Below are 25567 nucleotides of genomic sequence, written 5' to 3' on the forward strand. Positions count from 1 at the left end.
GATGAGACTAAAGAAAATTCAACTTCTGAGAGGCACACCTGCTGTTTGTGCTAACTCAGTTCAAACCACTAATGAAAGCTTGGTGCCAGGAAAAGAGTCCCGGCTTCAAGCCCATCCACCAGCTCTGAAACCCCTACTTCATCTGATCACATTATCTGCCAAGCAGCTCATCTCTTGTTGAGAATCAGTGCTTTACTTAAGAAAAGCTGTAAATCAAACAACGGAGCTGTCCAGGGAACTGAGAATTTAGCTCTTTAAACATTTCCTCCTATAAATATAAATGGTTGCTTTCCTCTAGAGAAACCTTCTATGCCTCTGATCTCTGAAGGACTGGAGAGAGTGCCAAGAGGATCACTATATTTCCTGGTGAACATTCCCGATCACCTTAATCTCTTCACTGACAATCTTCTGATCTGACAGAAATAGAGGTTATTTTGCCCCCCCACCTCCCATCCCCAGTTTATAAAGTATTAGGGAGGAGAGAGTGGATCAGAGGGAAGAACAGAACACCAAAATCCCCAGGGAGGTAGACGGGAGGGGGAGAAGGAGAATTACTTTTAATACAGTTGCATAATCCATAATTCAGCAAGCTTTTCATTTCTCTTATCTTCTGAAAAACATGAAATTAAGTTCTAAGCAAAGTGCATAATTTATAAGAAGGCTCTGTGCTGATGATTCCCAAATCCCCATGCCCAGCCCTGACTTCTTACAGGAGTTCTAGTCCCACATTTCCAATCGCCTAGAGGATGTTGCTGCCTGGAGCCAGCTATTATCTCAGCTTCCCATGTGTAAGTGGAACTCAACTCTCCCTCCCTCCTCAAATCTTTGCTTCCCCAATTCTTCCTTTCTATCAAAGATACTTTAATCTTACTGGTGGAAAGTTCCAGAATAGCTTTGATTCATCCCTCTTCTGCCTCTGACAACAGGGTCTGCAAAGTTTCTCCGCAGTCGTCCTTCTCTCTGCCATCCCATTTCCAACCCCTCCCCCGCACTCTACCTCACATTACCAACTCTAGTCCCTACATTCTAATCTGAACTTCACACGTCTACCAATTTCATCACCGTAAAATTCTATTATGATCAGACCTGTTGACAGCTGCCCATTTCTTCCTACAAGATGATTAAACACTCTTGCATACTCTCCAAGGCCCTCCTGTCACATCCTGATCCCATCCTGCTCATCCAACACAAAATCTCTCCTCCAGAGAAGTGCCAGCAGAGCATGAGATCCATATTAGCTACTCCAGGAAGACAAGTTGGCTTAATCAAACTGAATTTGGCACCCCTCACCCATGCTCCATGTCTGGAATGCTCTCCTCTCATCCTGATTATCCAAACCCCACTCATCTTCCAGAACCCATCAAGGCTCAGCTCCACCAGGAAGTCCATACTCATCACCCCTACTCAGTGTTCTTTGCCCCAATACAGTTAGACTTTAAGCCTGCACCCTCTTTTATTATTTCTATTAGCTAGTGTAATGCTTATAGTGCTTTCAATTTTACAGAGCACTATTCTACATATATAATCTTATTTGATCCTCTCAACAATCCTGTGAGGTTGGATTCATCCCCTACATATCAGCAGGACTCAAGACTGTTTAAATGAAGATCATGAAGCTAATTGATGCTGGTGTCAAGTCTTGAATCCCCAAGTTTTGACTCCAAATCTTGTATTTATGGTCTTCCTTAAAGACTCTAAGTTCTTTAAAGTCAGGAATCACATTTTGTAACTATTGTATTTATAATTTTACAAAGTTCTGAACACACAGGGGTCTCTATGATTATTTGTTAAATGGAGAATTGAAGTGAAGGAGTCAATGAGCCATTAAGAAGTGAGCAAATGAACTTGTAAGACACACTGTGTTCACCATGGCAGGTGGTTATTAAAGATGGAGAGGTCTGGACCTATATCCATTTTCATATGTCACATTTTTATTCCTCATTTATTCTTTGTTCTTTTCTTTGTTGATTCAGCAAATATTTACTGAGCACCTCGTATATCCCTCATACTGAGACAAATGAGTCAAGTACTCCCATATCCCAGTATCCTACCCCAACCTAAATCCTACCCAAATAAGGTAGAGGAAGTACAGTTTTCATGTATGTAGGTAAGTAAGGAGATAAGAATTTATCTGTCTATCTATCTGCCTACCTATCTATTGCCTCTGTCTAAACAATTGGTCCCTGACTAGCTATAATGATTAGAACAGAAAACCAGAACAGAGCATCTTGGGTGAGTTCACTATATAGCCAGAAAAGAACCAAAATACCTTGGGTTTTCCTTTGGAGTAGAAATGAAAATACATGTAATCTTATCATAGTCTCTGAGGCATATTAGTTAGAAGTAAACAGCTCTTGTCATAATCTGCTTGTTACCAAATGTGTAAGAATCAAAGAAGGTTATCATTTCTTTTTACTGCTCTGTGAAATTCTGACTGACCTTGCAACTATTCACAGAAATAGCATCTTCCCAGTAATGCTTCAGCACCAGGCCTGGAAATAGGTTAGAATCACAGAATTTTAACATGAAAGGGAGAGTAGAGATTAGAACTCACTTATTTCATATGACAGAAACTAAGACTCAGAAAGCTTAAGTGATTTTCCCAGGTTCAAACAGGACAACTAGGCATACCCTAAAATGGAAACTTACTCTCACAATTCCAGAAGTCCTTTCCCTCCTTCCATGCCTTAACTGACATTGTCATTGTTCAAACTTCATAGTTAATAATTGAAATAAGGACTTTTCCTGCTATGAAAGTAAAATATCTTATAATGAATATCTTAAGGGTTTAGAAATCATCTTTATGACTTAAAGTTCTTTGACATTAAAAAATAAATAAATAAAAGATTTGCTATTTCCATGTGGAATTCTTAGGCTATGCACAATGGGATGACACTGACTTTCTGATGACTTTAGCTGTGATCAAATAGGCTGCTTTAGTCCATAATATGTACAGATTTCTTTCAGTCCCTTCTTTTATTTAATTGTATTTCCTACAAGATAAACTCTAATTTTGAGTGCAGTTAGATTTCAGCAAGGATGACATGGGGAAAAAAATCAGAGAAAGTTCCTTTATTAATAAAACAACATAATAATAAAATTGAAGATAATGTGTAATATTTTCAATGCTTTAACCATGTGCCAGGTGCTATACTAAACTCTTTTTTTAATTATCTCATTTATTCCTCCTAAGAACCCTATAAAGCAAGTGCTATAATAATCTCCACCTTATAGATGAAGAGGCCAGGAGCAGAAAAATTAAGTTATTGTCTTGCTAACTTAAGATTTTGTAACTATAGTAAGTTCTGAAGCTGGCCACCAAACCAAGAACAAAATCCACATTCTATTTTCTTAACATAATGCAGTGTTGCTTCCTTTCAGAAGTAAATGGGTTAACTAATGTTCACCATTCTTAAAAAAAAAAAAAAAGAAAAAGAAAAAGAAAAGAAAAGAAAGAAAAGAAAAGAAAAGAAAAGAAAAGAAAAGAAAAGAAAAGAAAAGAAAAGAAAAGAAAAAAAAAGAACCTTTCAGAGCCTCCACTCTGAAAAGGACACTGCTGCTTCTGATGATAATTGAGTATGAGATTGAGTACAGAATTACACTCCAGGCTGGAGGATTATACTTCTATCAGGATTTACACAGCTGGAGCAAGATAATTCTCCCTCTTTCTGTTTTAACAATAAAATGTCTTCAGTAAAATAGGGTAACTGATACAGGTAAACCTGCATATATAAAATATTTTGTTTTTCACCAAAGGAGAAGTCATGGTGATTGTGGGTCCTTCTCTGGAATGCCACCACACCATATGAAAAACCCAAACATAATTTTGTGTTGCAAAATACTTCTTTGATGTTACCAAATGTTCTCATTACCTATCAGGGATTGTTTACCACTTTATTCCTTTCTGAATTTTCACATTTTCTGTGGACTGAAATGTAAACATCACTGCTTATGCTGGTTCCTTAAAAGTACTTAGTTTTCTCCTCAGTCAGAATCTTCACGAAAATTACACTTAATTCTGAACTACATTTCTTCCCTAAATATTTAAGCACATAAATGATCTCTAGCCATCCTGGCTGTCATTTTAAACTATTTGACATTTATTGTTTTGAAGAGAAAAAAGGTCAGATACATCAAATCTGTATTTGTACTTCTTGACATTATTCTCCAACTAGATTCTTCCAAATTATGGTATTGAGACTGATGGGGGGGGGGAGAGGGAGAGGGAGAAGGAGAGAGAGAGAGAGAGAGAGAGAGAGAGGAGAGATGGAGAGGGGGAGGGGGAGAGGATGGGAGAGGGGGAAGAGAGGGAAAGGCAGGGCAGGGGAAAGGAGGGGAGGGAAATTAAGGGAAGGGAAGGAAAATGAAGGACAGGGGAGAGGAGAGGAGAGGAGAGGAGAGGAGAGGAGAGGAGAGGAGAGGAGAGGAGAGGAGAGAGGGAAGGAGAAGAGAAGGCAGGCAGAGGAAGCGTGGGAACAAGTGGGGCTGGAACATGAAAGACAGGATTTGTGGAATGGAAGGGAATGCATGACATAGTGATCTATTTAGCATGATCTCTAGTCACTCTTCATGGGATGGATGGAGATCATCTGACCCTACTCCTGGGCTCTCCATCCTTTGCCTCTGTCTGGCCCTCTACACATTTGTCTCCTTATCTCAGAGAAGGGAGAGGTTTTCTTTCTCCCTAGTCACTCCTGCCTGTGGTTCTGCCCATTCCTACCTCAAAGCTGCAATAACACAAGTTTTCTCAGTTAAGAGCCTCATTGTGCTCCAAGATCAGACCACAGGGATGGAAACTTGGCCTCATTTAAAGTCTACCTCTTAAAAGGAGAGGCATCCAGAGGAAAGAAGCAAGCATGGTTTGTCCTCTGAAACCCAGAGTTTATGAGAAAGAGTGCTACAGGTAGCTAGAAATATTTATTCCTTCACAGTACTCCTCATAGTTTCTTATAGATTTCTGCATTAATCTGCACATTTAATATGCCTGCCTCACCAAGTCTGCAAACCCTATGAGGGCAAAGTGTTGGTCTGTTTTGCTCAACATCGCCCATGAAGCACCTAGCACAGTGACTTATAAACCAAACTACTCAATAATTATCTGTTGAATTAACAATTAAAAAAAAAGAAAAAAAAGAGCAAGCAAGAAAGAGGAGGAAAAAGAGAAAGAGGAGGAGATACAGGAAATTATCTAGGGTATGTGGGATAACTGACTTCATGTATCTGAAGGGCCTTCATGTTGGAGAACAGATAATACATGGAGGCAGAATGACATACCACAAGCAGGAACAAGACCAAGAGATAACAGATATAGAGTTAAACAGGCTAGGATTCAAATACTGGATCCTTCTCTTACTAGCAATGTGACCATGGCCAGTTACTTAACCTTTCTGAGCCTCAACTTATCTGGAAAATGGGAGTAATACTAAAATCAACCTTACCATGTTAGAGGAAATAGAATGTGTAATACTATTCAGTAGTAGTTACTACTAGTATTAAGTCAGAGAGGAGCAGAATGTAGCCACTATCAAACATTCTTCCAACAGTTCTGTCCTTCAAGTCCGGGGCAGCTTCATAAAATAATGATCCCTACCTCCCCAGAAGTATTTAAAAGGATAAGGTGGCAAAAACTCTATCTTTGTCCTTCTCCGACTGGCTTACTTCACTCAGCATAATACCCTCCAGTTCCATCCACGTTGAAGCAAATGGTGGGTATTTGGGAAATATCAGAAAGGGAGACAGAACGTAAAGACTGCTAACTCTGGGAAACGAACTAGGGGTGGTAGAAGGGGAGGAGGGCAGGGGGGTGGGAGTGAATGGGTGACGGGCACTGGGGGTTATTCTGTATGTTAGTAAATTGAACACCAATAAAAAATAAATTAAAAAAAAACTCTATCTTAAGAAGCAGACAGGGCCTGGATAGAATGCATCTTAGACTTGTAGCAGAGTCCACACTGTCCAGATTGAGTGGTCCTGCTATGCAATTATCCCCTGCCTTACTGTTCCTGAACTTCCTTTCTCTTCAGTGTTTTCCTTCCAGATTTTATGAAGAAGAGTCATCCTTAACACATATTTTCTTCATTCTGCTAAACCTTCTAACATCATTGACATTTCATTCTCTTTGTCTTCTCTTCTTCCTTTCACAAACTAAACAACTACATAAGTACATTTTGCTTCCATTTCTTCAGCACTCCCTCTAAACTTCCTTCTGCCTACACCTGTTCCCCCAGAAGGCTCTGGGCCAAACACAAGGCCTTTCCACACCTTCTTTGGAACATCCGTCTCCCTTAGTTTCCATGACACCACAATCCAGTGGCTTCTCTTCCTTCTTATAAGTTCTTTCTAGTAATGCCATTGACTCTATTCCATTGTCAAATTATGAGCTTTCCTAAATCCAAGATGTGACGTTCCTTCCTTTCTTCTTCCTCAGGAAAATGCATCTGTTCTCAAGAATTAAACCACCAGGCCCATATAAACAGCACCCATATTGCATCTTCCACCTGGACCTCTTACCTGTCCCTACTTATAGAAGTTTCCTATCTTCATGTACATTCCAGATGACCTGATCTTCAGATGTCCATGAAACTCATTGAGTCAGGCACTTTCCTCCCCAAACCAATGCTCTTCCCAACTGTCTTCTTTTCAGTAATACCACCAGACTGCAGGGTCTCCACGTCAAAACCTTAGACCTTTGACCCTTTCTTCTTGTTCCTCTTATACCTGGGTGTCTTTTGGCCCAGTTCTGAGTCCCTTACTCCTGAGCCAGTGCAATAGCCTTTCAAGGCTCCAATCCAACTATCAGCAATCTGTGTAGTCCAGGATCCTGTAGCCCAGGATCTCAATCCACCACCAAGTAACATTTCTTGAAGAATCTGCAGTCAACACACATTCCCATACTCAAAAACAAAAAACTTTCTGATTTGTTCAGCATCAAATGTAAATTCCTGGTTCAATAAGCCAGGCTTACCTCTAACTCAGATTATCTGACTCAGCACCCAGCCTTTCAACTCCCAGGATTCCTTAGAGTTCTCTGTTCTGGCTAGTCCTACTTTGTTACATACACACACACACACACACACACACACACACACACACAGTGTCTGTGTGTCTGTCTCTCTCTGTCTTACTCCCTGTCTCTCTGTCTCTCTCTCACCAATAATTGTTCCTCCTCTGGGTGGTATTTTGTGTTATCACGCTAATTTGTAAGGTCCTTTGCCCTTTTCTTCTCTCTAATTCTATACTCTCTCCAAGATGCTGTTTCTCAAATCACCTCCTTCTGGAAGTTTTTATCTAACTCACTTCTAGCACAATCACAAAAGAAAACCATCATTCTTAGTAGATGTCCTGTGACCTGACCCCCTGCCAAAAAGGCAGTAAGTTTATTCTTTCTGAAATTCCAAACCTATAATTTTCTGTCTTGGAGGAACTTCACCCCTCCTTCCAGGCACTGAGCAAGTAGAATTATCAGCCTTTCCGGATATGGTTTTTGAGACCTAGAGGAATGGAATGAAGCTATCTCTAATTGCCCTAGCAGGAACTGACATCTCCAAGCCTCCCCTGAACCACTATAACCATCTGCATCCTTTCTTCAGCATCAAGTACTGCCATTCCCTGGAATTATTTATTAGCATTCCTTGTCTGCCTCCTCTCCCCCACCTAGTTTGTGAACTCCTGGGAGAAACACACTTTGCTCCATTCAACTTGGTAAGTGCTCAGTTAAAAAAAAAAAAAGTGAACCAATAAATAAGCATTTCTTCAGGCAGAAGTCCAGATTTATAGATACTTATACAGAGGATTCCCCTGTCTAACTTCCATTTGGTGAGCACCTCTCACACAGATCTAGATGGTGTATATGGAGAGAAGCCAACATGGCCATGATCTCAAAGTTCATTTTGTAGGCTTTCAGCCATGATAAAGTAACAAGCACTCGACTAGCCCTTTTGTAATAAACAACTGTGAAACTGGACAAAATATGTGGGAAAAAAAAAACTGTTCTCATGGGATAATCAGTAGAACAGGAGAGAAGGAAAATAAATGTGGTAGGCCCTAGCACTGTCCTGATTTTCTGCCTGGAAGCAGTTACCACACCCTGACATGGGAAAGAGGGAATAAAAGAAAAATATTGTTGATGGAAACTCTGATTCCAAAAAGGAATGAGGGACTTCCAGTGCAGCATGATGGAGTAAGCCCACTAAATTGTATTTATCCTTCTGCTTACAACCAAGAACTCTGGACAAAATACAATAAAAGAAAGCAGGGGTGGGGAGACTCTGAAAAATAAATAGAACAAGGAATATTGAGGAAGAGAGTCAAAATCTGGAAGAGCAATTGATATGAAGGTGAGTCTTCTGTTTTTACTTCTTTTCTCTTGCATCTGTGAACTAAACGTGGACACCCAGCAAAGCTAGGGTGATGGTACCAAGGATGGGTAAAATGCCCACAGAAATCTTTTCTTTTTGGCCACAAGGCCAAAAAAAGAGAACCCTGTGATCCAGAGAGTACAAAGGGAAATCTCTACTTCTTTGTTTTTTTCCTCCTTTTTTCTCTCTCTCATCTCATGATAGTGAGCTCTCAGCAGAGTCAGCATGTGTGGCAATGTCAGCAGCCACAACTCAGAGAACCTATTAGAAACCACATCTTTCAGGTCAGGGGATTGGGAAGAGAGGGCACTTCAGGCCAGAGTATCAAGAGAATTCCTGATTTGTTTCTCTTTATTATCTCCCTATTTCCCCCCAAGAATAGCCCCTGTTGCACAAATTGTGCATAAGTAATACAGATAGGTAAAATTGAGCTTAAGGAAGAATTCCATAGGGAAGAGACAGAAATATGCTAATTCTGTGAAGAAACTGGCCTAGGGTCCCAGCTCATCTCTGAGCAGCACATGTATGGACAGACTCAAAGCAGCATAATAAAGGCTTTAAGAAAAAAAAAAACAGATTTAAAATACACCCAGGTCTCAGACCAAACAACATGATGTTCAATCATGAATATGATGCAAAATTACTCAACATACAAAAGCAAAACAAAACAAATGACCAGTTGTGGGGGTTTTTTTAATTTAAATTTTGCTAGTTACCAAACAGTGCAATATTGGTTTCTGGAGAAGAATGCAGTGATTCATCACTTACATACAATGCCCAGTGCTCATCACAAGTGCCCTCCTTAATCCCCATCACCCATCTAGCCCATCACCTGCCCACCTCCCTCCATCTACCCTCAGTTTGTTCTCTATCATTAAGAGTCATTTATGGCTTGTTTCCATCTATCCTTTTTTTCTTTCCCCTTTCCAAAAGTTCATCTGTTTTCTTTTTTAACTTCCACAATGAAGTAAGATCATATGCTATTTGTCTTTCTCTGACTGATTTATTTCACTTAGAATAATACACTCTAGCTCCATTCATGTCATTGCAACTCGCAAGATTTAATTATTTTTGATGGCTGAATAACTATAGAAAGAGCCCAAATGTCATTGGCTGAGAATGGATAAAGAAGATGTGGTATGGATACACAATGGAATATCATTCAGCCATTATTATTATTCAGCCGATTCTTAAAGGTAAATATAATCAACAAATGCCAATAACAAGATGATCCAGATGTTAAAATGATCAAAGACTTTAAGAAGCTATCTGTTGTAACTGTGTTCCAAGAGGGAAAAGTAAAAATTCTGGAAAATTGATGAAAAGGTAATTCTAAGTAGGGAAATAGAAATTATTTTTAGGAGAACCTGGGTGGCTCAGTTGTTGAGCATCTGCCTTTGGCTCAGGTCATGATTCCAGGGTCCTGGGATCAAGTTCCGGATCAGGCTCCCCACAGGGAGCCTGCTTCTCCCTCTGACTATGTCTCTGCCGCTCTCTCTGTGACTCTCATGAATAAATAAATACAATCTTTCAAAAAAATATTTTTTAAAATAGAAACCTTTAACTGAAAAATATATCTAGTAATAATAAAAATTACAGCAAAATGGAAACAGAGGAAGAGTCAGTAAACTCAAAGAAAAAATCTTAGAAACTGTCCGATCTACAGAACAGAGAGATAAATGTTGAAAAAAGAAATCAGCAGAGTCTCAAAAGAATGTGAGACAGTAGCAAAAGATCTAAAAGTTGTGTAACTAGAGTCCCAGAGGAGGGGAGAAAGTATTACTGCAGAAAAAAATGAGGAAATAATAGCTGAAAACTCACCAGGTTTCATAAAAGATGTAAACTTACAGATTCAAGAATCTCAACAGACTACAAACAGCATATGGTCAAATAAAACCATTCACAGAGTCATCATAATCAAATAATCAAACTTCTGAAAACTAAAGAAAAAATCTTGAAAACAGCTACATATAGGGAAGAACAATTTAATGGCAGAATGCTTATCAGAAACTATGAGGGACAGAAGAACAGCATTCTTAAGGTGTAAAAAGAAAAGACCTGTCAAGCCACAATTCAGAAATAAAGGTGAAATAAGGACATCTTCAGATAAAGGAAAATTAAGCAAATTTGTTGTCAGCAGAACTGCTCTAAAAGAAATGAAAAAGTAAGTTTTTTAGATTGAAGGAAAATGACAAAACAGGAAATTGGAACTTCAGAAACCAAGGAAGAGTAAGAAAGTGTTATATATCTGGATAAATATAAAGGACTAGTTTGCCCCTCTTAAATTATATAAATTATATAAAATATGTATAACTGCTAAAAGTTTATACACATAGTATATATATATATAGCAGAGTTTTAAATTATGTAGATACAGCACTTATGAAAACTATAACAAAGAGGGAGGGCAAAGGGACCTATATGGTTATAAGGCTCTATATCTTACTTAAAGTACTAAAATGTCAACTTGAAGTAAACTATGAGAGTTTATATATACATATATATGATGTATAGGAATGTGTATATATGTATATATAACTATAGCTTACATATATAACACATAGATGTAATCTCTAGAGCAACCATTAAAATAATAATACAGAGATATAGCCAAAAAACTAATACATAAGTTGAAACTGAAATACTAAAAAATACTCAAATAACTCAAAAGATGTCAAGAGAGCAAAAAGAGGAACAAAAATAGAGAGACAAACAACAAAAACAAAATGGTAGACATAAATCCAACCACATCAATTATAACATTAAATACAAGTGGCCTAAAAGACCAAGTAAAAGACAAAGACTATCAGATTAAATGTTTAAAAATCACACAATATCCAATAATATCTTTTCTAGAAGAAACTCACTGTAAATATAAAGATATAGGTTAAAAGTAAGAGGATGGAAGAGATATACCACAGAAGCAATAATCAAAAGAAACCTGAGAGGCTATATTAATATCAATCAAAATAACTTTCAAAATATGAGTATCACCAGGAATAAAAAGACATATTGTACAATAATAGAGTCAAATCATCAAGAAATGAGTCAATCCTAAATGTGTAGGCACCTAATAATAGGGCTTCAAAATACATGAAGTAAAAAAATGATAGAATTGAAAGGAAAAGTAGACAAAACAAAATTTAGAGACATTAGGAGTCCTCTTTTGGTAATGAAAAGAGCAAATAGACAAAAATAAGTAAGGGTACCAAAGACCCGAACAACTCTTAACCAAATTGATCTAATTGACATTGATGAACACTACACCAAATAATAGCAAAAAAAAAAAATGTTCTTTTAAAGTGTGGAACATGGAACATTCAACAAGATACACCATAGTCTGAGGCATAAAACAAACTTTAACAAATTTTAAATAACTCAAATCAAACCTGTGATATGTTCTCAGACTATATCAGAATTAGACTAGAAATCAAGAAGAGAAAGGTATCTGGAAAATCTCCAAATATTCGGAAATAAAAGACACATATATAACTATGAGTCAAAAGAACACCAAATGGAAAATTTTTAAATATTTTAATTGAATAGAAAGTAAATTTCATTACAACATAACAAAATTTGTATGATGTTGCTAAACTGAATTATTAGGGAAAATTTTTCCATTACATACTTACAATAGAAAAAGAAGAAAGGTCTCAAATCAATGAGAGCTTTCAACATAAGAAACTAGAAACAGAAAGAAAATTTAAACCCAAGGCAAACAAAATGAAGGAAAAATAATAAAATAAGAGCAGAAATCAATGAAAATGAAATAAAGATAGCATAGGAAATAAATATCACAAAAAAGTGTTTTTGGGGGGGAAGAAGTCAATACAATTGGTAAGCCTCTAGCCAGAATGACCAGGAAGAAAAAAGAGATGATATAAATTACCAATATCAAGCATGAAAGAGAGGACATCACTACAAACCCTACAGACATAAAAAAATAATAGGGAGAATATTGTGAACAATTTTACTTGCATTAATTCAGCAATATAGATAAAATGAACCAATTTCCTGATGAATACAAACTGCTAAAGTTCATTCAAAAAGAAATAATCAGAATAATCATATAATTATTTTAAAAATATAATTATAAAACTTTCCAGCAATGACCATACCAAGCCAAGATGGCCTCACTGGCAAATTTTACTAAACAAAAATTCATGAAAGAAAAAATTACCATTCTCTTCCAGGAAAAATTGAAGGAGCACTTCACAACTCATTTTATGTACCCAGCATTACCCATGCCTGTCAGAAACAAGAAAACTACAGACCAATAATCTTCATGAACACAGATGCAGAAATCGGCAACAAGGTATTAGTGAGCTGATCCAGCAATACATAAAAAGGATAATACATCATGACCATGTGGGGTTTATCCTGAGAATATGAAACTAATTCAACATTTGAAAATCAAACACTCTGATTCATAATATTTACACCTAAAAAAGATCATATTATCTCAATAGATGCTCACTGTCAGGGAAGCTAGACACCAGGTTACAAGGTTGCTCCAGCAGCCTACAGACAGGAATTCCTGGAGAAGAAATGAGACCTCCCACCCCTAGCCAGCATCAGCTTGCTAGCCTTTTGTGTAAGGCACCACATAAGAAGATGTTACAGCTCCAGTCAAGATTTTAGAGGACTGGGACGCCTGGGTGGCTCAGCGGTTAAGCGCCTGCCTTCAGCTCCCAGCGTGTCCTGGGGTCCTGGGATCCAGTCCCACCTCGGGCTCCCTACAGGGAGCCTACTTCTCCCTCTGCCTGTGTCTCTGTCTGTCTCTCTCTGTGTCTCTCATGAATAAATAAGTAAAATCTTAAAAAAAAAAAAAGATTTCAGAGGACTGCATCTTTGGTTGTTACTGATTGCTATCTCATGAGAGACTCCAAGCAAAAAACACCTAGTCAAGCTACTCTCAAATTCCTAACTCACAGGAACTATGAAGGATAAATTGTTATTATTATTTTGAACCACTAATTTTTGAGCTAACTTCCTATGCAATATTAGATAACCAACACTAAATAAAATATACACTAAAACCACAAGATACTGCCACAAGTTGACAGTATCAAGTATTCTCAAGAATTCCCAGACATTACTGGTGGGAGTATAAAGTGGTATAACTGCTTGTAAAAATAGTTTGTCAATTTCCTATAAAGTTAAACATACATTTACCAAAAAATCCAGCAATTCCAAAATCAATTTAAGAGAACTGACAACATATGTCTACACAACGGCTTATACAGGGACTTCCTGGGACATTAGAAATGTTCTGAATCTTTATCTGGATAGTGATTATATGGATGCTTTATATGTGAATTATAATCAAGCTATACATGAGATTAACACATTCAATGAACATCACTGTATTAAAAAATACAAGTAAAAATTAAAAAATAATTCTCTGATGTTGTAATGCGAATTATTATGTCCCACAACCAGAGATTCATTTTCAGGAAAGTTTGGAATTGGGAAAAATTACAATGAAAGGACCTCATTTTGAGAAACCATGGGAAGAGGCCACATAACCACTTTTCAGGACTACTGACCTCTTAAATGAAGCCCAATGCCTACCTCAAAATCTGGGACCTGGCACTACTGCTCCCTAATGCCAAGGATTGGTTGACATTGTGAATTGATAAAGTAGAATCTCAGCACTTTTTATGATCTTGTACACATTTGTTTTTCTACTGACTTACATATTTCTTTCTGAATAATCCAGACTAGAATCTTTCACGTAGGTTATTTTATATAATGTTCACAGAGACTCCATGAGGTAGTCAGGACAAGTTCTGTATTTCCTCCTTTTAGAATGAAAGTCCCAGAGGTTTGACGAGCTTAAGGAAGATGTCAGGAAGATGACGAGCTTTGACAAGATGTCAAAGCCAATCAAAGGCCATCATAATAGGATCTAAGTCTTCTAGCTCCTAATCTAGTGTTCCCTCCACCACAGAACACTTCCTTAAATTACATGGTCTGAAAATGTGGAAAGGATCTATAAAGGAGACCTTCCTGTGCCCACCTTCATGAACCATATTCCAATGAAAATGGAATAAAAGATAAATAAGAAGAAAAACAGAGTCAATAGTTTAATGTTTCCTTTTGACTTCATCTGGCTAGTTGCCTGATTTCCTTTAAGCTTGCTTAGATTTTCTTTGTTTTTGTTTTTAGATCTTCTCTTTAGCCTTTTCCTTACTCCAGGGAGTTCTCACTGCCCACCTCTCCATGTACCTGTTGCTATGTCACCACAAAAGTAGAGTTCAAGAAACAAAGACTCTTAATTAACCAAGTGGTTGGATATATCTGCCCCAATGGAGCTCTCCTACTGCCCAGTTCTGGGACTTCCCACATTCTGGAATGCCTATATTCATCAAGTGAATCTGAGAGAATTTTCCTTGGAAAGGATCCAAGATTGTAACAGCCCAGCTAGAAAGTTCGTCACAAAATTTACTGAATAAGAAAAGTTGTTTTGTGAGAAATCTGACTCAGCCAGAAAGGTATTAAGATACCTCCTATCTCCTCCCCACCTCCCCACCAGGAAAACACTCTTTTATACAGCTCCCTTCTCACACCTTGGCCCATGTGAAAAAACCCAGGCCATCACTAGGTTAAGAAACACTGGCCACACCCTAGACTAGATGACTTTAAGAAAGAAGATACCCCTAGTGCACCTCTTATCACATAACCTCTGGACCTATAGCCATCCTCACAAAAATGCCCTATTCTCCTCCTACTCCCAGGCAGAAATAATGTCCACATGCATCTTTTAAAAGCAATGGCTCAGCCATGGCTTCAAAAAAAAAAAAACTATAAAATGCTATATGGGTGCTTCACAGCCTCTTTTAGGTTGAGGCACTTTCTGGAGGCAGCCTCCTACTCAAGTCCCTGGGCTATGTGTCTCCATGGAATCTGAAAGGTCTAAATGCTCTTAATGGGCTCATGTCCATGAACCGGTTGGCACCTTCCATCTTTCTCCTGCCTTCCACTCAACAAGGAATGGTGAAGCCAGAAATGTAAGGAAAGGGCACAACTCCAGCTAATTATAACAAAGAAATTACCAGGTGTCAGTGAACCAGCACCTCTCTCGCACAGAGGGGCTTGAACTGCACACATCACTCTCAGTTAAAAAAGATCCACCATCTGAAAACTACTGTTCTGTAATGCTTCTATCTTTTTTCTTCATCATTAAACTTCATACTTTCATAAAGGTAGGGCTTGCTTTCTTTGTGTAAAAAAACAAAATAACTGGATTATGAATATGCTGCTTGAATCTCTGAACCAAATCCAAGGTCAAAAGACCTTTGAGGATATAATTGATAGAAATGAAATAAATACCACACCTCAATTCTCCTTACCCACATTTCTGGGTAAGACAATAGGAACTATCTATCACCCTGGTCACTCTCCCCATTTCCACTGGATCCCACTTCTTATCTCAGAAATTAGAAGTTAGTTGCATGGGAGCCCACAATATTACAACTGCTGCTGCCAGGGTCACCACATGTGGCCATACATAAGGAGTGCACAACCCCAGATGGCACCATTTAGATAAACTAAAATGTATATGAAATTCTTGGAGTTATAGAGTATACAACCTGCACAACCAGACACTAGAGTGTTGCTGCTGCCAGGAAAAAATTAATGGTTCATATTGATGGAGCACTTTATTATGTCGGACACTGGGTTACAGATTTACATGTATCTTCTAATTTAATATACATGACATCTTGAGATAAGAACTATTACTATCACTATTTTGCTAATGATGAAACTGGGACTCAAAGATTTTAAGAAAATAAAAGATTTTAAAGAACTTTCTCAAGTTATGGGTATTGAACACCAAGTATTCATTGCATGGGCTTCTGACAAGGATAATGTAAAGCTTTTCATCTATTTACATGTCTTTGTTATTTATAATCTGCATCTTGGGATGATTCCTTTAGTGAAAAGAGCCATAATTTGAAGGCAAAAAAAATATGTAGTACTAGTCAGTATCTAGCACACAACATCTAGCATCACATAACCTCTCAATACATACATGACAGTTTCTAGGTGTGCCACTTTTACCTTGAAAAAATGTTATCAGGGCATCTGGTGGCTCAGTTGGTTTAGTATCTGACTTCTGATTTTGGCTCAGGTCATGATTTCACAGGTTGTGGGATCAAGGCCTGCATCAGCCTCCACACTCAGCAGGGAATCTGCTTGACATTCTCTCTCCCTCTCTCCTTCTGCCCCTCCCTATTTGTGTTCTCTGTCTCTGTCTCTGTCCCTGTCTCTCTTTCTCTAAAATAAGTGATTTTTAAAAAAGAAAAAGAAAAACTCTTATCAAATAGCTGGCTTCCAGTTACTCCATTTATAAAATAAAACAAATACTTGCCTTCTAAAAGATTGGGAGAAAAAAATAAATTTGAAAGTTTTTTATAAAGTCCCATTCAACTGTAACAGAATATTAATAATGGTTATAAAGAAAGTCAAAATGTCTTTTATGAATCAGACTGGGCCAATGCCCACTAAGTGAGGTTATCAGGCAGTAATCCTAAGAATGGCAGGGGCTACAACTTCTGCTGACATAACGTTCCCTCTTTTCCTCTCCCTGCTCGCAAGCCAGTCACCCTTGTCCTTCAGAAGACACACTTTCTTATAAGAGCATTCATGTTTATTAATGATAACACATTAATCATGCACACATGCACACAAAGCTCTCGTGGGCTTTTCTTCTTTTTCTTTGGTAACTTTGTGAGAAGATCAAATGGATTTAGATGAGCTTCATCTCTCTAACAGCCATATATATTCTCAGCATGTCACAGGGTTTTCCAGTAGCCAGTAGGAATCCACCAAATCCAGAAATGTTCTTATCTTCTCAAGATCCAGGTCCTTCTGCCCCGCCCAATGGCTTGATGACACACACACACTAGAGATGCACCTTAGATGCATAATACCCTATGTGAGACCTCCTCCCCAGTGGATAGACAGACAACAACCTAGAGAAATACTCAGTGTCAGTTTGGGAGCAGAGGTAAATAAACCCAGTAATTTCAAAATATTTTTTTCACTTAGCAATCTTCTTGTAAGCATGTGTCATCCAATTTCAAAGATACATGTGCAATTCTTGTCTTTTCCGACTAGAAACACCAACATCCAAAGTCTCCTGAGAGTTGAATTCTGAAAGATCCTGATTCCTGCTGTGGTTCCCCATCCCAGCTCCCCTGCCTGTTGCAGCTTCTCAACATTTCCAAATACAAAAGTGATTAATTATGAATGCTGTGGCTTATCTGACCCATATCTCACCTGACTCTTTGCTCCCCTGGAATTCCATTCCATAGTCAGAGGAATATCAATTTCAGAAAATAAGGTTTCCCTGATATCTACCCTGAAGTTTCCTTCTGCGAGTCTCATCTTATTACTTCTATGGGCCACACTATATAACTCTTCTCCTTCATGGCCTCTCCCTCTTCAGAGATTTGTAGATTGTTACCATGGCTCTCCCTTCATTGCCACTTTGCTCAGCCATATATATTTAATTCTTTTCATCTTTCACCATAAATCGGTCCCTTCAACTCTTAAATCAGCTCTCTGCTCTTCTCTGGACTAGTTCCAACTCTCCCAATTCACCTCCAATAACTGATATCCCTTCTGGGAGCTCAAATTTCTTTTCTATCTTCCTTGGCTCTCTTTGCCCTCTCCAGAAATGAAATCGGAAAGGACTGACAGATATGTGAGGTGAAGGGTCAGATGGATTAAATTGCATACCTCTACTTTAAGTTTCTCAGGCCTCTCCATGGTACATGTAAAATCCCCAGTCATATCCCCCTTTCCTGGAGTGAGCGGGGGGTGGTGCTTAAAGAAAAACAGGTCCTCTTATCCCACAAGTAAATATTGCTTGGGGGATGGCAGAAGCAAGATGACAAACCAGGTTACAAGTTGAGGCTGTGACCAATGTGGCAGCCTCCAGGCAGACATCTTTTCTGAGGTTTGGACTATTCCAGAATGGTACACCAAAATTCACATGGTCCTAGCAATGGTCTTTCTACTTTTCTACCCCTTCTACTCTCCATGAATGAGTGCTGTGGGGAGCTGTCTCAGCCTTTGAAATACCGATCAAAAATACTTTATGAATTCAAAGCAACCCACGAAGAAAAAAACATTAGCATGTCATGCTTTATGAGGGCTCTCAGGCCTCCTCTCATCCTCTCGGATGTCCCAAACCACAAGCAATACAAAGTTACTGCTTTATCCTGAACTGGGTGCTTTTCCATTTCTATCACATCCCTAGTCAGAGTCCTGTTCAGATTCAGGAAGCTATCTTCAGTCTAAGACAAATGGGTTGCTGCAGGCCACTCACCACAGGGGCAACTGGCAGTACACCCTTCCTCTCCTCTACCTTCCTCACAGTTAGCCCTATCAACATGCTTGTGCCCCCTCTAGACCAGGCCACCAGTCCTTTGGACAGAAGCAGAGAGAAATTAGGTGAGTTGTGCCTCTTTTCCCTTTGTATATTTGAAGATCCTACAGCACAAAAGAGTTAAATGCCTTTTCTACAACACAAAACTATATAAAAAAGAATAAACCCATTTCCTTAAACACAATAAACAGTAAAATCAATCCAAGTGTAAGAACCTAAGCTTTAATTTTCATACAGAAAAAAAAATGAATGGAACCACGTGATTTATGTTGCCCCAAACATGGCATATGATATATAGCAGGGTATGTCCACTCCCTCCATGGGGAGGTCTGCAGTGGAAACTATATCTGAATGAGGCTGAGGGCAATACAGTGGTAAGGGAAGAGACTAGTCCTGCATGGACTAGTCACCTAACTGAAAATAGTATATGCCTCAGAGCTGGAGAGACCAGCCTGTTCCAAGTGTGATCACCGCAAGGCCCGAAGTGCTTTTCAATAAGCTGTCTGTCTCTCTGGAGGTCATGGGGAGCTCATCCAGTTACACTTAGTGTCTTATTTGATCCCATCAATAACCATTTGATCCCAATGCTGCTGAAAAATACTTGGCCAAAATCTCTAGCCTTGTTAATGACAGAATCCTGGCTCTTTCTGAAAACAGCATTGCTGGATGTGTCAAATGATGCATAAGGCCTTGGTCCAACTGCAAAATGGACTAGGATGCTGAGGGAGGACTTGAGACACTCAGAGCTCCCCTACTGTCAGTAGCAAAGAACCTCTTGAAGTACACTCCTCTCTACACGAAACTCCCCTGCTCAGCAGCTTCAACTCCTTACCTAAGGCTTGAGTGGAGTATATTCTTCAAATGCACTAAGCAGGTGACTCTTCAGAGACACCCACTGATAACTTCATGCAATCTGCCTGTTTATAGTAGGAAAGTTCAGGGCTATAGAAAGGACCCCTTTTATCTGTCACCAACATCTCACAATAGCCAATCTAGACTGCTGGGCCTATGGTCATCAGACAAGAGGTGACAGGAAAGCTCCAGAGATGCTCATAGACATGAAAGGAGAAGAAAATCCACATTTCCAGAGAAGTAATTTTTATATTCATTACAAGTACATGAGGCGCTAAAAGAGAATGTGGCATGTATAAACCACAGAACCCGGGATGACATTAAAGCACAGCTGTTCTTCACAAAAGTATCTGTGGTGAGACAACAGTATTGGTCTCCTATCTCAGTTCACAGAAGGTACCATCAAACTCATCAGACCCTGTCTCTTACTATAAATTCTGCCTCTTAATATAAATTCCAGCACTGAACACGAAAGAGTCGTTTTAGGTGCCAATGCCACCAATGCTAATGCTGAAATATGCATCCAGACTCTGTTTTCCTTGGGGACCCACATACCAGTATTTTTTTTTTTTTTTTGTGCAAAGACTGAAGAACCTCAGCTCCTAAATATCCCTGCTGCAGGAGAGTACTGGGTGTGTGTGGGAGTATGCTGGGACAAGCACAGCAGATACTTGTAGCTCTACAGTGGGCTCTTTTCAGTGCTTCCCATCCAATTAATACTAGACATTAGTAACCAACAGAGCATAAAAATTTCATTTATTTCCGATGATGAGAATGATAGAAAAGATGCTGGGTTTGCTCAATGGAATTAGTGTAGGCTTTTAAAAGGCACGATTTCTTTTCTGTGCTTTCTCATTCATTTACATTGTACATTTTATTCACTAAGCCTTTCCCCAGTGGTCTTAGGAGAGAAACATCCATTCAAAACCACCTGGTTTTCCAGTCAAAGAACACTATGGAAAGAGTTAGAAGTAAGTGCCTACACACACACACCCCCAACTCAGTGAATGGAGAAGAAAATGAGAGTAAATGAAACAGAAACCTCATTTCAGGAGTCTCCAGCAGAGAGACCTGCAGTGAAACAGGCCTGCCAGAGACTGTCATCCAGGGCTGCTGCTGCTGCAGACATTCTAGCTAAGAGTTAGAGGGAAGGGGAAGGGGAGGGCAGGAGGAAAAAGCGAATTCAACTACTGTCTCTCCTGCTTTCATGGAATTTTGGCAACTTTGCTCTCTCTCTCTTCACATCTCCCTCCTGTCCCATGTTCCTTAGTCCCTCTGGGGCTCTCCCAACAGTATCTAAGAGGAAAAACAAGGGTCTGAGAGCGGATTGCAGACTGGGGTTGGAGATAGGAAGAAGAGTTCTACATTCACTGAGAAAGTGTACCACATTCTTCACCTCTGTGGCGGCCAGGAAGAAGAACTAGGGGAAGGGAAGAGGGACAGCAGTATTGGATCTAGAACTAAGCTTGGAACACGGAAATAATAAGGTCATTTCAACCGTCTCGGAAAGAGGGGGGGGGTCATTAGAAGTGCATCCAATTTTGTCTAGGACCTGGTGTAAGTTGGTAGAAGAAAAGGCATTCTGCCAAGAACAGAAAACTTTTCTCCCAACTTGGTTGCTGGAGGAGAAATAAAACCCATGGGGAGTGACTGTGTCCAAGAAGAAAATAAAATCTAGTCTAATTGGTAGGGTAGTTTGTGGAAGGAAGAAAGAGCCAAGGACCAGAGGCTGCGGTTTTGGAAACAGGGATTCGTTGATAAGTGGTTGCAAACTGATGTGCCCCAAAATACAAATTCCGCCACATTCAGGCGGGAGCTGCTCACCGGTCCCCAAGATCTGGAAGAGAAGGCGGGGCTGGGAGGCGCGGATCGCCGCGGACAGCCTTCCCTCTCTGCCCACTGCCGAAGCCTTCTTCTCAGGCATCAGGCGGATCCTCAGCCGTCCTTCGCCGTGGCGAATCCACCAGCTGAACAGCTCGCTGAGGTTGAACTGGAGCAGTCCCGCAGTCACCTCCTCGGGGGAGGGCCCGACGCAGCCCTCAAGGATCGCCTCCTCTCCCAGCTCCAGCACCAGCTGCTTGGCGCGTCGGAGCTTGCGGACCGAGCCGCCCTTCAGCACCCTGGTCAGCGTCCGAGCCTGGGCCGGGGCCGGCGAGCTGGCGCCTTCGGCCCAGGAGACCCCGGGCGGTGGCCCCAGCAGCCGAAGCAGCGGGGCGCAGTCGAGGGCCAGGGAGCCGCGCGCCTCCGTCCAGCCGGCCCTGGGCTCCGAGGAGGACCAAGGCGGCAGCAGCAGGTCCCGGGCGTAGACGCGGAAGAGCGAGGGCACGACAAAGTCCACCGCCAGGCTCTTCCTCTGCAGACGTGAGTAGCTGAGCGGCTCCCGAGGCTGCAGAGCCGGCCCCGTGGCGGGTGAACCCACGAGCTGGCCGGTCCCGGTCCCGGTCCCGCTCCCGGTCCCGCTCCCGGTCCCGGCCCCGGAGCCCGAGGCTGTCACTGAGAGCCGCAGCAGCAGCAGCCCTAGGAGCCCTACGGATCCCATCCCGCCAGAGAAGGGGTGTTTATACTAGTGTCCCCACTAGCTGGGATCCAGCCTCGCCCTTCACTCCCCCTCAAATGAGAAGGGTCTCCAAATAGTCCTTAGTCCGGAACGGCTCCTTCCAGCTGATCTCGGGGGTATTGTGCGTGCACTCGACCCTCTCGCTTTCCTCCAACTGCAAGGAGGCAGTCCGGAGTCTCAGTACAATGGGGCTGGAAGCCCAGGGGCGTGTCAAGAGACCCTGAGCGCCTGGGGCTCCGCAGCTGGGACCCTGTGCCTCTGGCGCGCAGCGACGAGCGCCGCGCCTTCGTCTGTAGCTCGCTGCGCTCCGGAGCCAGAGAAACTACTATGGTTGAAGGGAGGCGGCAGTGGGGGGCCGTCCTCTCCTGCCCCCCGCGGTCTGAGCCGTGGTCTGTCCGCCTTCCAGCAGCAGCCTCCAATCCTCCGCAACTTTCCAGCTGGGGACGATGGCTCCAAGCGCTCTGCTGTCCCAGCCCCTTCCTCTGCGCTCCGTTGGGCTCCTGAGCTTCTCTCCCCTGTGGAGGGGAAAGCCGCGGGCAGGGGTTGCTCTCTGGGGCGCCCTCCTGCAACCCTCCGCAGCCTCAAGTCTGCAGATTGACCTGCTCGCTGAACTTCTGGGCTTGAATCGAGCCCCCGCGCTGTGCAGCGGAGGCTCGGGCCGCCGACGTGCCAAGTTTGCAGCGTCCCTGCTCTCCCGCGTCTCGTGTGCTCAGAGTTCTCGGGCACCGAAGCGGCCCCGGCCGCAGCAGCCGAGTGGAAGCATTCCGGGCAAAAGAGCCCCAAATCTCGCTGCCCCCTCCTCACTCACCGGCAGCCGCCCCCCCCCCCCCCCCGGCTTCAGGTGGCTGGGCAGAGGGCGGCCGGAAGGCGCCTCTGTGCTGTGCGGCCCTCCGGACAGCAGCGACGGGATGTGCCAGCTGCCTCCTCCGCTGCCGCCCCCGGAGCCGCTGGATCGCATCTGCCTGGGCGCCCGCCACTTGCAGCTGGCGGAGGCGCGAGCTCGCGCGGGGGGCGGGGCCGCGGCGGGGGCGGGGCGGGGGCGGAGCTCCGACGCCCACCCCCCCCCGCGCCCCGCCCCGCCCGCACCCGCCAGCCAATGGCGCGGCGACATGGGCTCCTATGCAAATCTGCAGAGGCCTCGGCATTCATTGAGAAAAGCACAGGGCCCGCCCCGCCCTCCCTCCACCCTCCATCCCTCTCGCCTCTCTCTCCTTCCTTCCCTTCCTCCAGATTCCCTGCCCTATTTCTCTGCTGTGTGAACAGGAGCGTGTTTTGGATTAAATGGGAGGATTGGAAGAGGCCTTTGCAATCAAGCACTCTCCCTAATTACGCATTTAAGAGATTATATGGGTCCGACTTCAGAAAAGCTGGTTCGGAATAAAAGTGGAGGCAAGGGGAAGGGAGGAGTGGGAGGAGGGGCTGCACGAAATTGCCAAATCCGAGAACAGCCTGGATTAAGGCCCTGAGACCCGAATCTTCTCTGACCCTTCCATTATTTAAAGGCATCCCTGGGAAGCTGGCGGTTCCCCCATCTACACGAGAAAAGTTAGCAGCGTGGGGGTAGAGAGTGGCTGTGATCTCTAAGAGTTCTTCAGCTGCAGCAAGTACATTTCAGACCTGTCAGTCATCCTGCGTTTTCTCAGAATAGTGCTTGAACATGTGTCACCTCCTTTAGTCTCTGCAAGGTAAATATTTTACATTTCAGCTTTAGAGTTGAGATAACTGAGTCGCTGAGATGGTAACTGATTCTCCTTGGGTCGCATAGTCCTACGTGCATCCCAGGCCCTCACTCAAGGGCTCTTATTCATACTGATCTACTTATTCCTCCATAAGTAACAGGCCAAGAAGATCTAGGGGTGATTTAGCTGCAAGGAATAATGACGGAACAATTGCTCACAGCCTTGGGAATGAGAGTTCATTACCAAGAGCATTTTTTATTCATCTGTAAAGACTGTATCTCTGGTCTCTCTTTCCCTTCATCTCTCCTGAGCTGTCAACACGGAACTCAGATAATGGCTGTGTTTATAACAAGTGGTGCGCTAGAACAAGAGACAAAGCTATAGTCATAGGTTCACACAAATCCATTCCGTTCCTTCTTAGCAAAGGTTGATTGTCATGTCTTGTGCTATCCGAGCAGAACAATAAGGCAAGATCCTCCCTTCAGGAGCTCACACCTGGAAGACAGCAGGAAAAGTTCCTCATAGAGTCAAAGCACAGAGTGGAGCTGAATCTCTCTCCCAGAGCTGCAGAGTGCTGCAGTCACTTGTCCCTTGCCTCATAGGAGGGGGTGACCAAGCAGGGCCTCTGATCTCCCTGGCCGGGCTTCTTAGAGCATTATGGTATTGCCTTTGGCAACCGGAAGACCTAATAACAAAAGAAAATTAATTCGAGGAATGATTTGTTTCCTGCAGTGTGTTTGGCAACTCACTTAATTTACAGGTAACTGGCTTCTCCCTGGAACTCAAACTGACTTTACACTGACTTTACAAGTTTAAGGACAAAGAATGATCTGACCCAAGAAGAGAAAGGATGCTCCTACCATGGTACAGGCAAAGACGGAGGGATAAAGAGAAGAGGAAGGAAAGGGTGTGGAAGTTAATACTTGGAAAGGATATGTTGGTTAATACTTTCCAATGTGAGCATATACGTTTGGATTTTCATTAGATTTCACTGGCATGCACACTAATAGAAGAATAATTTTCTATTTGAAATATTAAAAAGACTCAGATGTAGGCCCTTTTCCTCCTCACTCCATTCCTTATTCTCTACATAATTCTTATCCAAAGTCAAACTGATTGGAGTAATTTGTCAAGAGCTATGAATCTTCTGCTACAATCAGTGGCCACTAGGGGGCTGCAGAGACTTGAAACTTCAGATGAGCCACCAGGGTTCAACCTTCTCCCAGATATCCGAGACCATAGCTTTGCACCTAGTGCTCACAGGGGTTTCAATTAATTCCCGTGCTTTTATGAATTCTTTAAAATTTCCCCTGAAGGAAGAAGAGTGCTTCTCCCTGTACATTAAATCACACCAAACCTCAAAAATGCTGTTCCCTTTTTGTTAATTTTAAAAGGGAGGCAAGAATGAGTATTGATAGTCTATTGGTCACTATACATATGCATCTGTAGGAGTGTGTGTGTGTGTGTGTGTGTGTGTGTCACATCACACAGTGGCTTTTGGGGGGAAGGCATATATTATTATTTCCACCACAGAGACAAAAACACTTAAGGATTAGAGAGGCAAATAATTTGCCCAAGGTCAAATAGCAAGCAAATAACAGCACTGGAATTCAAACCAACGAGTCTTTTGCTCTGAAATTTACACATCCCTCTGGAACAAATTAGGCCTCTTCCTCATGCCTACAGCTATAATGTTGACACCTCTATCCTCTATCTTTGC

At 41.8% G+C, this 25567-nt stretch overlaps 1 protein-coding gene across 1 annotated transcript in view; it reads right to left on the reverse strand.

The window, feature by feature from the left end:
• ALK (ALK receptor tyrosine kinase) overlaps positions 1 to 22956 on the reverse strand; it is a 680979-nt gene extending 658023 nt beyond the window's left edge. Inside the window, exon 1 of the mRNA XM_038561183.1 lies at positions 21436 to 22956. Coding sequence (XP_038417111.1) covers positions 21436 to 22150 — 715 coding nt within the window. The 5' untranslated portion in view covers positions 22151 to 22956. The remainder of the gene's footprint in view (positions 1 to 21435) is intronic.
• Positions 22957 to 25567: the final 2611 nt, after the last annotated feature.

The sequence above is a fragment of the Canis lupus genome, chromosome 17 (genome assembly GCF_011100685.1).
Source record: "Canis lupus familiaris isolate Mischka breed German Shepherd chromosome 17, alternate assembly UU_Cfam_GSD_1.0, whole genome shotgun sequence".
NCBI lineage: Eukaryota > Metazoa > Chordata > Mammalia > Carnivora > Canidae > Canis > Canis lupus.